The sequence below is a fragment of the Cynocephalus volans genome, chromosome 8, assembly GCF_027409185.1.
Source record: "Cynocephalus volans isolate mCynVol1 chromosome 8, mCynVol1.pri, whole genome shotgun sequence".
Classification (NCBI taxonomy): Eukaryota; Metazoa; Chordata; class Mammalia; order Dermoptera; family Cynocephalidae; genus Cynocephalus; species Cynocephalus volans.
In genome coordinates, this window is record NC_084467.1 from 112,637,576 (window position 1) to 112,654,705 (window position 17,130).

Consider the following 17,130-nt stretch of genomic DNA (forward strand, 5'->3'; position numbering starts at 1 on the left):
TGTCCAGCACGCCCCACCCTGCCGCGCCCTCCCGGCGGCGAACAAGCCCCGCAGACCCCCAGGTTCCCACAGGCGGCGCGCTGGAGTCCAGCCCGGCCGGAGGGTGGCCAGGTGGGGTCGGCCGCGACTTCCCGCCTCCACTCCCGCCGCTGGGGGCCCATGGCGAACATAATAGGCTTACGAGAGGGTTTAAAAGGCCGAGGTAGAAGAAATATGGATTTTAATGGATATTATTTCCCTTTGGTATAAGTGAGACCCGTGAAAACGTCTAAACAAATGGGAAGAAAAAAAGGAGGCCAGAATTAAAACAGTTATCTCTCCCTTAGCCACAAGGCCTAAAGAAAGGGCAGAGCTGTCTGGAGCTGTGGCCACACCAGGCCTAGTGCAGGGCCAGGCATGTAGAAGGTATTTACTAACTGCAGGTTTTAAGTTTCCCATTCATGAAACTAACATGTATACAGCCATACTTCTGCCTCCCATCCTTGCATTAAGAGGCCCAAGTTTTTCTAGTCCTAGCTCGAAATCAATTTATGTCTCAGGTCTCCCTTGTATAAAAGATAATGCTGCCTGTCCAGGGTGAGAAAAATGCCAATAGTTGCAAAATGGCTTGGAAGTCAAAGAGATGTATAAATGTAATCGATTATCATCATTTTGTGCTCAAGAATAAGCCATGGAAACAAAATTAGGAAAGTAAATCTACAGCCCTAAAATATATGCATACAAAATTTTTTAAATGAATGCAGTTCGAAAACTACAGGTATCTGGGGATTGTCTACTGCTTTAGAGTCTCAATGCCCCTGTTCCCATCTCCACAAAGTCCACCTAGGAGAGTTAACTATACAGGAGGCCAAAATTCAATCATTCCCCACCCATCCACCACCACCCCCGCTATCCTAGAAGGGGGAGGTAGAGTGGAGGATACAGGAGGAAGGACTACACTTTGGCTGTAGAGTATAACATGCATGCAACATGGGTGTAGGGCTTATGAAATGTATATACAGACCCCTTGGGGTGAGGGGTCCCGGCCAGGAGGCACTGAGCAAGGGAGGAGTCCATCTCCCCCCTGGCCGGAAGGGGGGCTCTGGGGCAATCTCTAAGGGTTGCATATCCCCAGGGAGAGGGGATAGCTGCCACTCTTGCCTCTATTCTCTGAACCCAAACTGGAGGGGGTGCTGAGCAAGGAAAGGACAGGGTCCCACAAGTCAAGAAGGTGTCAGCATCCCCGTCCTTTAACTCAGGGGCCTGAGAACTCTTTGCATAAAATATCTTCAGACCTAGGAGATGGTCAAAGGCACAAAGTTTAAACACTGGGGGAGAGGGTTTGAGAGCGGCCTGGGGTACCCTGAAGCCAAGGGGTAGACCAGAGGTGATTTATTCCCCGTTCCCTACAAGGGTGATTGCTCCACTGGGCATTTTCCATCACAAGCACTCACCTTCTTGGGGAAGGGGACATCAGGTTGGCACAGGAAAGGCCCAGCTAAGGGGGCCACTCTGTACATTAATACTTTGGTGAGGTTTGGGGAGAACCAGGATTCTACCCCAGGCTCCAGACTCAAACCCTCTCACTCAGCTGGATTCTAAACCCTATGTCCACACTATTCCCAGCTCGTACACAAGGCCAAGCCCACAGGATACTCCCAAATGAGGTCCTGAGAGCTAGGGAATAGGGTGGAAATGGTTGGAGGGCATCTTCTGGGAAAAAGTGTTGGGACAGATCACAGTTTCCGCTCCACAGGTTGCTGTAGACAGAGTTCGCTGCCCGCAGAGATTATGGGCAAGTGATTGTCCATGTGGTAGCTGATCAGGTGACTGACACTCTCAAAGCGGTGATCCTTTGTTCGAACCTGGGGAGGTGGGAAGGAAGAGGTGAAGATCAAAAATGACCTCAGCCATCAACATTGAGGAAGATGGAATACTCAAAAAGGGCTGAAGGAGAAATTGGGGGAGTCGGGGAGAAATGTCAGTCCTGATCATTGAGGATTCTCTAGGAAGAGAAGCTAGAGACAGTTGTGGGATGGGCAGGTCGGTGAACTGGGAAAAGGCAAAGGGTATATCACCCCAGAAATTGTGAAGGTGAGGGACATCTACACCTTTCTTGACCTGGAGGAAGGTGGCATGTCTCAGAGGAGGATAAACAGTACAAAAAAGATATGGAAAGGAGGCTGAGATTGCTGTAGAAAAGAGATCAAAGTTTTGAGAAGCAATGGGGTAGTGCAGATAAGAGAAAGGACGGTGGTCTGAGCCCTGGGTCTGGGGAGTTGGGGAGGCCCCTGGCTCTTCTTGCAAGAGGAAACTTGGGGTGTCTACCCTCTAACTATCTGACATTGGGCCTCACAACCTCTCCAGGTGGTTTCTTCATTTGTCAACAGAGGCACAGATGAGATGAGCACCTTGTAGCTCTGATGGGCTTAAGGTTTGGGGATCTGAGGACTGGCCAGGACTGTAAGGAACACAGATCAAGCTCAGGGATATGAGATGGGAAGGAACCCTAAGCCACTGGAGGGGGACACCAGGTACCTTGAAGAGCAGGGGAGGCTCATAGAGAGATGCCCAGCAGGGAAGGTCTAGGAAGCAATGAGGGAAGGAACAGGGCTGCACCAGAGGATACTGTTCCGTCCTTTCTGCTACCCCCCACCCACACCTCTGCCAAACTCACCACACCCTCAGGGTCCACCAGTAGCAGATGCTTGGGCTGCCCACTCTGCAAGCCGGTGAGCACATACTGGCCAGGAGTGGTCGTGCTTTCCCGCACCAGGAAGTCCCCATTGAGCTGCAGCAGCGCCTCAGCCTCCCGCCGGCTCAGTTTCCCATGGAACCAGGGCTCCCCTCGGAGCTGCTCAGCCATGGACACTGACTGGGGAGGTGGAGGCACCCGAAGGGCATCTTCAAAAGGCTCTGGGGGTGTAGAGAGAGGGCTAGAAGAGGCAACTGGCATAACACATGCCCAGGACCCAAACCTTCAGGGAGAGGAAGCCAGGGAAGAAAGAACAGATAGGCAGAAGAGGAGGAACCAAGTAGAAGGTGGGGACACGAAAAGCAGAGAGGAGCACTCACTCATGTCAAAGAGGTCCCGGGGTGCGCTACCATTGATGGCAGGATTGGGGGGCCCAGCCCCACCCCCTGCTTGCCGGGCCTTGTCTAGGTTCTGAACGTTGACATAGGAGGGATCATCAAAGAGCTCTCTGCCTGCTGAGGAAAAGGAGGCTCTACAGTGATCTCAGCACTGCCTCCTGCACCCCAGGCTCTGCCCATCTCAGCTCCCTTCATACCTGGGCAGGGTGGTGGAGGCGGCATCTGTTTGCGGACTTCTGGGTCTCCCCCAGCAGGCTGCCCAACGGGCTGCAGGGATAAAAATAAAGTGAGTCCAGAGGCCCTAATCAGCCAATCCCAGCCTGGGACCAACCCACCTCCATCCAAGCAACTTACCAGTGTAGCTCCCAAGTGGCTGGGGGTCTGGGCACTTGGCGGAGTGGGTCGAGAAGCCCCTGGAGTGGCTCCTTCCCGAAGCCTCATGTCTACTACCCCCCCAAGAGGGGGTTCCTTTCCCGGGAAGTCATTATAGTACTGATGATCAGGTGGCTCTTCCTCCTCCTCATCCCAAGCTGAGCCATCAAAGCCAGCCATCCTGAAAGGGACAGGAGGGAGTGAAGAGTGTGAGTGTAAATGTGTGGTGGGCAGGGGGACAGGGGAGGGGGAAAAAAACCACAGCCACGTATTAGGCATTTACTGTGGGCTAGGCCTAAGGCTGGATGTTTTATGTAATCATTTTATCCTCCTGGTAACCCTACAAAATAGGTATTATTTCCTTCCCCAATTTTATAGATGAGGAAAATGAGGGTCAGAGGCGAAAAGGTTTTCCCAGGGTCTTACAACTAAGAGGTGGTAGAGCTGGAATTTAAGTTCGGATTTGATTTTAAAGCTCGTGCTCTTGATCACTACACTGTCTCCCAAGAGGGAAGGGAAGGGGGTAGCAGGGAAGAGTGGGCTACAGAATATCTTAACCTCTCCTAAATACTCAATCCCTACTGGCCCCACTGCTTATCCTTCAAGGCCTGAGGTAAAAGAAGTCGGGATCCCAGGGAAAAGAAACATCCTCCCTAATCCAAATTATTGATGGATTTTAGAGGCAGGAAAACGCAGAACGAAGGATGGCGAGATGGGCAATAAAGAGGATGGGCCAAAAATAAGGAGACTGGGAATAGAAAAGCCCATCTAGTCAGAGGAAGAGATGCAACTTGGAGGTCCTGGAATACAGTTCTACCACGGGCAAACAAGCTTCCTCAAAACACTTTCCAAAACACTTTCCTCATGGGCCGCAGGAAACACGAGAATAGCAGGAAGTGGGAAGCAGCGGCATACAGGTTATTTTCTTCCCTGAACCTCTCTGAGCTCAAGTGTAGGAACAGCAGACCTACTTTCCCAGTCCCAGTCTGGGGCCCAAGAGCTGCCCCACAACCTCCCCACCTGCTCACCTGTCATGGGGGGTGACCAGCTTGGGCGGGTTCCTGAGGTATTGTTTGAAGCGCAACTCAAAGGCCTGGCCAATGGTGCTGATGACGTCCTGGGCAAGCCCTTCAGGACACTCCAAGATGTGGCAGGCTGAGGGCACAGCAGAGGCTGTCAGTGAGCTCTGAGGTGGGGCTGCTGGGAGGAGGCATGGTCAGGGGCTGTGATCCTCCTTGGCAGGAGCCCCTACTTAGCTCTATTCAGTAAGAGTGGAGAGAGATGACCCCAAGTGCTGCTCACCTGTCTCACAGATAGCCAGCCCCACCCTATGCTCCCCACCATGCCTCACCTCTCTGATTCACGGGGTCTTTGGCAACGTAGGCGACATACTCGGCTGTGTCCTGGGGTAGACAGAATCAGAAGAGGCCAGTTAGCTAAACATTACAGCTCCACCTTACTCATGACTGCTAAAACTCAGTCCTTTTCAGATATCCCCACAATCCTAGCACCCCCACTTCTCTAGCCAATGTCTTCCCAATCACTAGCCCCTTTCTCTTCTCCCACCACATTTGCTCTATTCCAAAACTCACCGGATCCCCGCCGGACGCAAATGAGATAGATTGCATGTGGTGGTTGGCGATGATCTGAGAATTAGGGCAGGGGATGGAGAAGGAAGGGAATGATATGTGTCAGGTAGCCTCAAGGCCCACATGGGTGTCCCCCAGCCCTAGCCCAGAACCTTGAGGTCCCAGTCTTTCTCTCAGCTTCTTACACCATGTCCTCCTAATTTCTTCCTTCCCTGCTGTCCTGCTGGTCCCAAACCCTCTCTCCTAGTTTTTGGCCTCATAACTAGATCTCCCTTTAGCCCTCCCATCAGTGTTTCTGGTTCCCCTGACCAACCCCACCAACCTGTTTGCAGTCTGCGGCCATGAGGTTGAGGCTGCTGGTGGAGACGGTGAGAGTGATTGGCATTCCAGCAAATTTCAGGTTACTCCTCCCCAGGATTGAGCTGAGCGGGCGGCTACAGGGCTAGAGAAGGGCCCAGGGTCTGAGAAGCTGAGGGTTCCCAACACCAGGAAACCAAACTCCTGCCTTTGGCCTTCTCCCCACACACCCCACACTTGCCTTCCCCCTGCCCCTCCACATCTCTCAGCAGCACCCCATCCCCATCAATCCCAGGTACCTTTCTCCTCCTTGTGGCCCCCTTAGCACCCGGCACAGCCTCACACACCAGACTGATGGCCTCCCTGGGGAAAGAGGGGTACTCAGATCCAGAGCCTGCTTCCCACTCAACTGGGGCTGCCACAGTGCAGGGGGAAGGGAAGGCCAGGCCAGACTCCCGGGGCACTCCAGGCTCTTTGTTGTGGTGGATTGAATTAAGGGCCTTTAATATTTGATGACACCGAGAGGCCACTTCCTGGCTGATTGGGTTAGGGCCTCAATGGCTATAGCCCCACCCCCTTCCAGCTACCAAATGTCCCATTCCCTTCCCAAAGGCAGCAGCAACCTTCCATCTACCCTGATTTTCTACTCCAGCTCCACCTGCCAGCTGCTTCTGTCACCTTCCCCACAACTCCCAAGGCTAGATAGGTAAGGAAGATCCAGGCCAGAGTTGCCTCTTTTCATTCAGACTTAAGACTCACTCCCCTAACTTTCTCTCAATCTCCTTTACCACCCAAAGATAAGCCACCACTAGCACCACCACCAGGTGAACCACTGCCATCCTCTTTTTCCCAGGGCCTCACTAATCCCAGGACTCCCACAATCCACCCCACTCCCCACTAACCTGGTGACCTGAGTTCGGGTGTTGAAGTCGAGGGCACGCATTGACTGCAGGACCTCCACACAGCCCATGTACTGAGGGGAGGAAAGGGAGGAGAACAGTTCGGCCACCTCCCCTCAACCCCCCAAACCCTTCACAAAGGGCCCCAGGACTTTTCCCTAAGTGATTGCTAAGGGAAAGTTAAGATGAGGAAGTTCTGCCCACTGCCCATCCACAACATGAAAGACAGCAGGGAATGAGAAGAGAGAAATAGGGCAAGCTAGGAAGACCTCACGCACTAGGAAGGGAATTTGGAGGGGAATGAAAGGCAACGGGTGGGATGAAGTGACATCTACAAAAAGCAGGAGGAGGCTGGAGGGGAGATCAAGAAGTCACTCATTCCAACACTAAGAGCACCTGAAGTGCTGGGCATTGTGCTAAGCACGGCAGGGTGGGGGTGGGGGAGGCAAAAGAAGGAGGGGGTCCAGGCAGAGCTGGAAGGGAAGGGGCTACACAATTGAAGAAGGGGAAAGAAAGGTTTAAGAAGCAGGACACTAAAACAGAGGGGGTTGTTAAGGAAGAGCAAGGAAAAGGAGATTCCAGCAAAACTGGAGTAAGCAGAGGAACTGGAAGGGGTCTGGGAGGGAGTGGAAGGGAGGATATTCACTCACCCGAACCAAGTAGGAAACCCCAGGTCCCATGACTTTGTCGTTGGGATGCAGCCAGCCCCGTGTGGGCTTATTGACAAAGCTCCCGTGGCGGGTCCACTCCTCACCCCCCAGCTGGCCCCCTTCCACTCGAGTCCTGCGCCCGCCTCCACCACTCAGCTTGTTCATGTCCTGGAGGAGGGGCAGGAGGCCTGAGTCTGGCATGGCTGCCCCTTCAATCCCTTCCCCATCCTCGGCTGCCCTTCCTGGCTCCCCCTTAGTCCCTGGGCGCCCCCCAGCTGGGTTGGCCAGCTTCAGGTTGCTCATCCGGGGAAAGAAGGAGCACAGGGTAGTGGGACTATCATCCCCAGGCAGAGGCGGCAGGATGGGCCCCAGGGATGAGGCTGATGGGGAAGGCAACTCCTCCGGGGGAGTGGACCCGGAAGCCCCCTCCTCCAGCGATGACAGAGACTCATTCCGAAGGGGGTTGTACTTGGGCTTGGGGGGCAGGAGATCCATGGCTGGGGTGAGATGGGGGCTGCTGCCCAGCCTGGCCCCCCTGCCAGTTCGGGCAAGGGGGCCAGGCAGGGGGCATCCCCAGGCCCTTAGCCTGGTCAGACCTCTGTGGCCCAGGAGTCACAGGAGTCTGGGGAGGGAGAGGGACAAGTGGCTTCTGTCCCCCCTGCTCAGACCCAGACAGTTTCAGGACCCATCCCCGCCCAGCGCGGAGCCTCTTCTCTGGCTGAGAAGAGAACAGGCTGGACCCAGATCTGCCAGGCTCCTCCCCAAAGGCGGGGAGCTAAGGAGAGAGACCAATCCTGAAGACAATGCTGACTCACAGGCTCAGAGGGGCAAAGCACCCACCACCGCCCCAACCTAAAACTCTTTCATGGGTAGGGCTACCCATGCCCCTCTCCCCTGCCCGATATAAACAACTAGGAGTCTGGGCAGGAATAATGTGGGGGTGGGAGGAAAGGATGGAAGGGTGGGAGGAAAGGAAGGAGGAGTGAGAAGGAAAGGAGGGAGATAAGAGGAGGTCTGGATCAATTCAAACCGGACATGGGCAGGCTAAAAGGAGCAGGAAGCCAGGGGAGGGTAGGTGGGAATGAGGGAGGAAACAGAGGCTGCTGGGGAAGGAAAAGGGAGGGGATCCCAGAGCTCAGCATTTCCCTTCCTGTCCTGGATGAACACTCAAATTCCCCCATCCTCCAGCTCAGGCCATCCCCCACCACTACCACATACAGTGAGGGTTATGGCCCCAGGGAACCTGGGCCATTACCATCCTCTGCTACAACAGCTGTGGACTGCGGCTAGACATATGGGGAAGGGAAGGAGGAAGTGGTCCCAGTGGAAGTATAGTGGGGCCGAGAAGAAGGGCAAAGCTGGTGAAGTAAGGGGAATAAAGTCCAACCTGAGTGGTGCATCAGGGAGCTACCAGGCAAGAGCTGGAGCAAAAGTCCATGTTCATCAAGCCTCATTCTCTAGGCATAGCACCAAGGAGCAATGGCACATGGCCAAGCACTGTTCTGTCCCTCTTCCCCCTACCACAGGTCTAGTTAGCAAAGCAAGCTGTCAAGGGTGAGAATGAGGGGTCAGTGCAGTCGCTCTAAGCTCAACTCCCTGGACCTGCCAGGTATACTCACTCCCTTTCTCTTGAAGTGCTCTAAGCCCCACTGTAGAGCACAGTGTCCCTCACACCAGGGGAGCAGGGAGAATGCAACAGTTCTCCAAGAGAAGTGGGAGCTACAGGCCACAAAGGAATAGAGAGATCAGAAGACAAATATGCCAGTAAGTACAGAAGAAAGGGGTGCGAGGAGAAGATGGGCTGAGCCTGGACACAAAGAACAGTCCCAAACCCATTCCTTCCACCCACAGCTTCCTGCCACAGCTCTGCTTGAAGGCCATAGAGGAAGTTGGAAAGTGACCAAAAAAGAAGCAAAAGATACATATTCCTCCTGGCTCACCTCGGAATTATGCTTCGATTTACTTCAAAGGATTAAAAAAAATTATATGACTATGGTGACTAACAATACCGGCACCTAAAATGTGTTAGAAAATGTTAACTCTTTCACCTCCCCTTAGTCCTCATCGCAGGAGAGCTTTGTCAATCCATCCACCACTCCTGAGAACGAATTCTATTACTTCATTTCCTAAGCCCTCAACTCTCAGGCATAGAGAAAATGAAAAAAGGATTCTGCCACAGCCTCACCCCCAACACACATAAACACACACTAGCATGTCCTCATCTTTAGAGATGGCGTTCCGTGGGAGCCTGCAGTATCCAGAAGCAGGGAATAACCAACAGGTGTGGCCACTTGGAAGCAAAGAAAGAGGAAGTGTGACTGTCTAAATTTGCATAGGGAGAAAGGAGATTGCCTACTGGAAGTCCAGGTGATTGGACGTGGGGGTAAAGCTGTGTGTGGCTTCTCAGCCTAGCAGGGAGGAGGCGAGAGGGGCGGGAAGTAGCAGGAAATGTTGAAAGCCTCAGGAATGTTTCCAGCAGGGAAGGCTGGGCAAACGGGGCCAGGAGGAATGCCCAGACAAGAACTCTGGTTAGAGGGAGGGGAAGAGCCAGAGACGCGGGGGCTGAGGAGTCCCTTTAAGAAAAAAAGGACACTAATCCGTACACCCACTCCAAACCACCGTTTTCTTTTCTTTTCTTTTTTTAAAAGATGACCAGTAAGGGGATCTCAACCTTTGACTTGGTGTTGTCAGCACCACGCTCAGCCAGTGAGCGAACGGGCCATCCCTATATGGGATCCGAACCCGTGGCCTTGGTGTTATCAGCACCGCACTCTCCCGAGTGAGCCACAGGCCGGCCCAAACCACCGTTTTCTGGTGGTAAAAAAACTACCGCTCCTGTCACACCTACATGCCACACACAAACACCAATAAATCCATGGCCCTATCCAGCCACGGATAGGTACTACCTACAGCTGTTTCTGGGGTGGGGTCGGTCCTGGGAAGGGAAACACGTGGAGGGGCTGGGAATCTATGAGCAAATCTCTCTCTCACTCTCGTGTCAAACCCCAAGTCCAGCCCCTTTCAAAAAGGTCCACCATTGGAGAAGGGTAAGAGAGAGGAAAACGGCTGCCTCTAATCTCTCACTCCTCACAGCCAGAGATGGGAACTTTGACTTCCCAGTCGTGGAGCACGAAAGAGCTCAGGATAACTGAGCCCAATGCACGAGAGAGAGAAAGGACAGGATAACGTAAGCAAGTGGAGTTTCTGGGATTGAAAACAAGGCTTTTGAGGTGATGAACTGGGTCCCACAGGGGTAAAACTCCTAAGGGGGCGTGGTCCCCTAGGACGCAGGCATCACACTTCTAAACCAGGCTTCTAGACAATCTGACAAGGATTACGGAGGGGCGGGGCTTCCAGGGGCGGAGCCCCGATAGAGGCGTGACTTCAACAAATTCGAATGGTTCTTCGAAGAGCAGGGTTTTGCCCTTTGGAAAGATCTGCTTTTTGACAGGAGTTAGCGGAGAATCGTTGCGAGAAGGCGGAGTTTCGGAGATCTGGAAGGACTAACGAAGGGTTTCTTGTAGTAGGGTTTGGAGACGTGTCTGGGGGTGGGACTTCCAGGAAAGTTTGGCGACAGGGTCGGGACGGAGACAATAAATAAAAAACAAGTTGGGGTTCGGGGAGCACCCTGAAGCTAGAAGGTGGGACTTCCGGGGAGGGGGTCTCAGGGGGCGGGACTTACAAGTGAAGACCGGAAGTGGGGTCCCGGGAGAGGGGTTCCGGGGTGGAGGAGTGGGTCGCCTAAAGAGAAAAAAAGTCAAGACTTACCAGGGCTTCATGGAGTCTCCGCACCGCACCGCGGGCCGATCTGGTACCGGATCACGCCACTGCCTGCTTAGGTCGCCGCTCCAACTTTCTCCCCGGGCCCAGCCTCCCTGGAGAAACTTTATTACACTCACTTCCGGCCTCACTAACCCCTGACCCTCTACCTCACCGTCCCTCTTTCACCCGTCTCACTTTCCCGAACCAACCAATAGCAGCGCGAGAATGCGGACAAGAGCAGCGACAGCCAATAAGAGGCCTATTTTTCACCCAAGTTCGTTCTTGAGAAACGTAAGAACCGCACTCCAATAAAGACTTGAGGAGAAGCAAATCTAAGCCAATCGGAAGCTTGAAGGTGGAATTGTCCCGCCTTGAGCCAAAGGGACCAATAGCAAGTGCGGGCGGTGTGTTTGAAAGCGAGGCCAAAGAGGGTGGGAGCGCGTGCTGCTGGGAGTTGTTTGGAGGTCGGCGGCACGGGGCTGAAGGCCTGCAGGCAGAGCGATCATGTCGCACAAACAAATTTACTATTCGGACAAATACGATGACGAGGAGTTCGAGTACCGGTTAGTGTGGGCGAGTGGGCCATAGCGAGGTCGTGAACCTTGACAAACGAGGGCACGAGGAGTTAGCAAACGGGACTGAGGGGTCAGAATAGGCGCATGCGCGGGAGATTAACAGGGTGGGTGTGCTAGTTTAAAAGTGTAAAAAGCGCATGCGCGAAAGGTGGAAGGCGATTGTAAAATAAAGCGGTCGCGACTGAAGTCAGCCTCTGTTTTGAGGTGGCGTGGTTAGAGTGCTGACCACTTTCACCCTTGCGGGTTTCTCTCAACTTTGGGGACAATTTCATCTTGCCTTCTGCGGACTGCATGTGTAATCTTATAGAGCCTATTGGGAGAAGGTGGTAAAAGCGAAGCTGGAATTTTCCTAGCGTCCTCAAAGCGTGTGGAGTTCTGAATAAGCTTGAGTATTGTTTATTCATGCGGGGGGGAAGGGGCGTACTTGTCTGGCTTGTTTGAAGAAGGGGGCTGCGAGGAAGTAGAGTGGAATAAAATTGGCCAAGAACATTAAGAAAAGATTTAATATGGGTCCAATAGATAGATGCCCTTCAAATGTTTGAAGGGCATCTATTTAGGAAACAGTTATGGAGTGCTTACTGGTTTCAGGTGTTCTGCTAAAGTGCGAGCCTGTGCTGTTCACAAACTTAGAAAAAATCTGTGGAAGATAGACTGCAGAAAGGTGATACGTGCTATGCTACAGCTATGTACAGGGTGTGACGGGAGCACATAAGACTTGCCAAAGAAGAGGGAAGTTTGGGGAAAGCTTCCTAGAGGATACTGTCTGAGATGATACTCTAAAAAAACAAGTAGGAAGGAAAAACCGCCTCTTGACTGATATTGTTTAGAAGATACTGGATAGCCATCTGCCAAGGATATGAAGAAGGAATCCCTGTACTAGATGAAGCGTTTGGATTTGATAAATTTCAAGTCCATAATATATAATATTTCTAGATTGGAAAATGAGTGAAGACAAAGACGACATCTACAAATGTTGGCATTACACTAATCCGTTTTAATTGTAATACAACTTCCTAGTTTGCATCTTGTCTCCTGAATTAGAGAACATAAAATGGAAACTTGCTTTTCTTGACTCTCTTCAAGCAGCCTAGTTCAGGGCTTTGGGCACTCAGTGTGTACTGATAGATACACAACCATCCTCTACATCTAAGCTAAGATAACTAAAACTATATGCTTATAGCATTTGCAGGGCTGGGGATAAATCATTAGTTTTACTCCCTAAAAGATGTAATTCTTAACTTGTTAGTGGCATTTTGTTTAAGAGGAGGTTTTTTGTCTATGTATTGAAGCCAGATTTTGTGCTAGTGGCCTATTAGAATGTAGGCTATTTCAGAAATTTATACTAGAATCATTTCTTTGGGAGGAAAAAAAACCTGTGTTACTAGCACAGAGGGAGCATTTAGTATATTTTCATTGAACATGATGAAGTCTATCTGTGTTAGTCTGATTCAAGTAAGAGTAATAATTTCTCTGCCATGAAAAGAGACTTATTCTTGGTTAGGAAAGCATGGAATTTCCTAAAAGAAGTCTCATGGCACATCCTTTCAGAGTTAGGAAAATGAGATTAAGGATAGATTTTAAAGGATAAGATGTCTTCATTTCATCCTTTGTGATACTTCTTCCACTCAATAATAAACCTATCCTCTTCACAAAATAACTTCTCTTCCTTCCTTAACAATCCTGTTTAAAACCCACTTCTAATTATTAATGCTGTGTGCTCTGTGGGGCTCCCACTATACTATGGATAAACAACTAGAAGACTGTAAGGTCCAAGAAGCCAAAGAAAATGTATATCGAGAGTGCCTGGAACTTAGGTGCTTATTCACTGGAATTATTCATTAATCTGTACTTTTTAATACACACTTGTGAGATTCACATAACTTGGCCTGTATTTCTAGTTGCCTCTACCCCACAAAAAGATTATATGAACTCCCTGACAACAAAAACTGGTTTCTTTTTCTTTCCTTTCTTGGCTTTGTATACAGGCACTTGTCTAACAAACTGTAACCAGTACTGACACAAATTCTCCACCTCCCCGTTTCTGTTACAGGCACGTCATGTTGCCCAAGGACATAGCCAAGCTGGTCCCTAAAACCCATCTGATGTCTGAATCTGAATGGAGGAATCTTGGTGTTCAGCAGAGTCAGGGATGGGTCCATTATATGATCCATGAACCAGGTCAGTGCAATGGCTAAAAGCAACCATATATGACTGCTACAGTAAGGGAATGAAGGAATAAGATTGTGTAACCTAAAGAAATAAGGGAAGCGGGGTATGCAGTTTACTAGTTCTTTCCCCCATCAGCCATCTGAAAAAAACTGGAGTGATCAAAAATAAGAGTAAAGTGTCTAGGAAGTTGAGACAACCTATCGCTGAAAAACCTCCTTTAATGTTTAATTCAGTGGGTACTCTTTTTTTTTTTTTTTTTTAAGATGACCAGTAAGGGGATCTTAACCCTTGACTTGGTGTTGTCAGTACCACGCTCTCCCAAGTGAGCCATGGGCCGGCCCAGTGGGTACTCTTTTTAAGGCCACATATACCCTGGTTATGGCTCCTGCTTCATTCTCCATAAGAAAGCAAATTCTCGGATCTGTTCTAAATAAGCCAAGGAAAGTTTCTTTTTGTTTTGGTTTTTTTGTGGCTGGCTGATATGGTATTCAAACCCTTGACCTTGGTGTTATCAGCACCACACTCTAAGCAACTGAACTAACCAGCCATCCCAAAAGTATATTTCTTGATAAGACACCAGACACCCAGCTGCCAGGCAAATCTAATAAAGGACACCCCCAGGGCTGTACAAACATAGCAAGAGAACTGATATTAACAATTCTGTACTTGGCAGACAGACCGGACCTCTGGGTCTGCTTCTAAGGCCATATGCTTAAATCTTAATTTAGTTATAAAGATCTGAATAGGTGATAGCTGGAAGGTGGTCGTGGAATACACTATAGGTTGTGCATAGAATGGTGTGTTTGTCTCTTAGATTTCACTTGCTCTTTCAGAACCTCATATCTTGCTGTTCCGGCGACCACTACCCAAGAAGCCAAAGAAATGAAGCTGGCAAGCTCCTTTTCAGCCTCAAGCTTTACACAGCTGTCCTTACTTTCTAATATCTTTCTGATAATATTATGTTGCTTTCTTGTTTCTCACTTTGATATTTAAAGGATGTTCAGTACACTGTTTGAATGTACTGGTAACTGCTTTGCTTTTTGAGCAGAGCTGACACCACAATAGTCCAGCCAGATGAGTTCTCTGTGGGTCACAGCCTCAGCTGAGTGTGACCCCAGGAGCCACAGTGAGCTCTGTATCCAGCAGAACACACTTGGCAGATGGAGGAAGCATCTGAGAATAAGACCATGGCTGTTAAAGGATTATGTAAACTTGCTGTTTTGTTTTTTCCTGCTGGGTGTTGTATGTATGGTGACTTGTAGATTTATGTTTCAATGTATTGGAAACTTTCCATTTTATTCAAGAAATCTGTTCTGTGTTAAAAAGCCTTGATTAAAGAGGAATTTTTATAATTCTGAAATTGTGTTTTCCCCCTACTCTCAGGGTGAGCATCATATTCAGTACCATAGTTCTAATTATATGCCCTTCAGTTTGATAATGAAGTTCAGCTCTTTGCTGATAATGAGGTTTATTTGAACATTAAAGTAACCGGTTTTTAATCTACTTTAAGCAGACTTGCTGTCAAACATCTACTGAAATATATTTCTCTCTACCAGCCTGAGGTAGAGGTTATATAGGGACAACCTTGTCTCATCAAAACAAATGAACAGTTTCCTACAGTCAGGAGTGCTGCCTTTAACATAGTTCCGGTATTTGAAGGGGACACAACGTAAAGGGAGGAGGCTGTCAGCCAGAGGCTCATTTGTTCCAAGTCCTACCTAACACTAAGGCACACCTATGACTTACTCACTGTGCCCACTCATTGCGGGGTGTTTTCAGTGTTCCCAACTTTGGTTGAACATTGGAATCACCTGGGGAGCTTTCCACGTGCTGCTGCCTGGGTCATTCCTAGAGATTCTGACTTAATTGGTCTCGGGTGTGGACTGAATGTGGGGATTTCAAGCACTTAGCAAGTAGTTACTGCACTGAGCCTTGAGGAAACAGGTGTAAACTATAGCTGTTTAAGGGCATTTTACCAAATAATAGCTTACCCTGTAATTTCCCTTATTTAGTATTATTATGTTTTAATCTCTTTTTCCTGTCTTCCATCCATTTATTCCTAAAATAGTGTCATCCCTGGACCAGAGGCATCAACATTACCTGGAAAGTAGTTAGAAATGCAAATTCTGGGCCGGCCTGTGGCTCACTCGGGAGAGTGGTGCTGATAACACCAAGGCCACAGGTTCAGATCCTATATAGGGATGGCCGGTTAGCTCACTGGTTGAGCGTGATGCTGACAACACCAAGCCAAGGGTTAAGATCCCCTTACCGGTCATCTTTTAAAAAAAAAAGAAACGCAAATTCTTGGGCTCCACCCTAGACCTACTGAATCCTAAACTAATTGAGCCCTGGAATGTTTTAACAAGTTCCGCAAGTAACTCTACTGTGGGCTTAAGCTTGAACCACTAGTAAAGGACTGGAAAAGTGTTGATGTTTTGGGAGGGAGTCAGATATGACCTTTATTACTAATAAAGATATTGGATCATATGACTTATGTCATCAGGCAAGTGGGATTTTTCTTTTGCCTTTTAAGAGCTGATTTAATTTTTTTAAACTGAAAAAAACCATGGCTTATTTGAGAAAGAGTGGTCTAGGAGCGTGGCTCCACCATTTACTGTAGTGTTCTGTGGTTGCATGGCATCCCTTCACCTTCCTGAGCCTGTTCCCCATCTGTAAAATCAGCATAATATCTACCTTACAGGGTTTTTGAACAGTAAAATGAAGCCAGTCCTCCAAAAGATGAATTTTAGACCCTTACTATTCAAACAGTAGTCCACCCACAAGCAGCAGAAGCAGCATTTGGGAGATGATCGAATGTAGGGCTCAGAATGCACCCAACAGGGCCGGCCCGTGGCTCACTTGGGAGAGTGCGGTACTGATAACACCAGGGCCACGGGTTCGGATCCCTATATAGGGATGGCCGGTTGGCTCACTTGGGAGAGCGTGGTCCTGACAACACCAAATCAAGGGTTAAGATCCCCTTACCGGTCAGCTTTAAAATATATATATATATATATATATATATGCACCCAAACCTACTGAATCAGATTCTGCATATTAAAAAGATCCCCAGAAGAAAATTTAAGAAACACTTTTAGACCAAAGGTAACTGAAAATGGGAGTAAGCTAGGATGACGTGAGAATCCAAAGTGGACACACAAGGCATTCTCTACTCACTGCCTCATTTGTACCTACAAGACCAATAACTGGAAGAAGTAATGTTTGAAATAAGTACCGTTTGGAGTAAGGTGGAGCGATAGAGGGTTTTAGACCTTTTCCTGGCAAAGATGTTTAGGTAATCGTTTATGCTAGAGACAAATGAAAGTTCCACATACTAAAAGCTCACCTTCAATATCCTCCTACCCCACAGGCAAAGCTGATAATCATTCTCGGTGTCCCTCCAACTTCCTTCTGCTACGAAATAAAATCCCTTCTTAACGCCAGTACCACCCCCCAACAACCCTGAGCCAAGAATTAGTCATGGTTAATGAAAAGAAATAGCATGTGTATACAAGAATTTGAATACAGAACGGAGGTTAGAGTCAAGCCCCCTTTTACCTCCAGCACCAGAAGGGAGCACCCCAAAGTCCTCCGAGTACCTCCAACCATAGCTCCTGTAGCGCCCCAAACCCCCTAGGTCCCGCCCCCCATGGGCTGAGGCCCGGTCTCCACATTTCCGGGAGAGGCGTGACCACGTTGTTGTCGCCGATATCTACCCAGCACTGCTCCAGTTCTCTGACTAAAG

The 17,130-nt window shown here is 49.6% G+C and overlaps 2 protein-coding genes across 9 annotated transcripts; one reads left to right on the forward strand and one right to left on the reverse strand.

The window, feature by feature from the left end:
* Positions 1–202: 202 nt before the first annotated feature.
* Positions 203–17,025, reverse strand: SHC1 (SHC adaptor protein 1). 8 transcript variants are annotated; one of them, XM_063105363.1, is made up of 14 exons: positions 16,944–17,025; positions 10,648–10,754; positions 6,880–7,047; positions 6,233–6,303; positions 5,630–5,693; positions 5,356–5,475; positions 5,037–5,090; positions 4,796–4,847; positions 4,473–4,644; positions 3,427–3,625; positions 3,270–3,339; positions 3,055–3,189; positions 2,657–2,895; positions 203–1,844 (listed from the first exon to the last, which is right to left on the reverse strand). In XM_063105363.1, the coding sequence occupies exons 3-14, from the start codon at positions 7,042–7,044 to the stop codon at positions 1,716–1,718; spliced, it is 1,470 nt and encodes a 489-aa protein (XP_062961433.1). In that variant the 5' UTR covers positions 7,045–7,047; positions 10,648–10,754; positions 16,944–17,025; the 3' UTR covers positions 203–1,715. The 8 variants fall into 8 exon arrangements, with proteins under 8 accessions (XP_062961433.1, XP_062961434.1, XP_062961435.1 ...); XM_063105364.1 differs by lacking the exon at positions 10,648–10,754 and adding an exon at positions 10,562–10,620 and having other exon boundaries at positions 16,944–17,006; XM_063105365.1 differs by lacking the exon at positions 16,944–17,025 and having other exon boundaries at positions 4,473–4,641; positions 10,648–10,812.
* Positions 11,077–14,649, forward strand: CKS1B (CDC28 protein kinase regulatory subunit 1B). Its single transcript, XM_063106824.1, has 3 exons — positions 11,077–11,204; positions 13,267–13,394; positions 14,219–14,649. The coding sequence occupies exons 1-3, from the start codon at positions 11,146–11,148 to the stop codon at positions 14,269–14,271; spliced, it is 240 nt and encodes a 79-aa protein (XP_062962894.1). The 5' UTR covers positions 11,077–11,145; the 3' UTR covers positions 14,272–14,649.
* Positions 17,026–17,130: the final 105 nt, after the last annotated feature.

Excerpts from the sequence above, each read along its gene's own strand:
- CKS1B (XM_063106824.1), top strand. The coding sequence starts at position 11,146 with ATGTCGCACAAACAAATTTACTATTCGGACAAATACGATGACGAGGAG. Across the intron at positions 11,205-13,266 it reads GACGAGGAGTTCGAGTACCG|GCACGTCATGTTGCCCAAGG; the intron begins GTTAGTGTGGGC and ends TTTCTGTTACAG. Across the intron at positions 13,395-14,218 it reads TTATATGATCCATGAACCAG|AACCTCATATCTTGCTGTTC; the intron begins GTCAGTGCAATG and ends TTGCTCTTTCAG.
- SHC1 (XM_063105360.1), bottom strand. The coding sequence starts at position 7,374 with ATGGATCTCCTGCCCCCCAAGCCCAAGTACAACCCCCTTCGGAATGAG. Across the intron at positions 6,304-6,879 it reads GGGTTTCCTACTTGGTTCGG|TACATGGGCTGTGTGGAGGT; the intron begins GTGAGTGAATAT and ends TCCTCCCCTCAG. Across the intron at positions 2,896-3,054 it reads CCGGGACCTCTTTGACATGA|AGCCTTTTGAAGATGCCCTT; the intron begins GTGAGTGCTCCT and ends CTACACCCCCAG.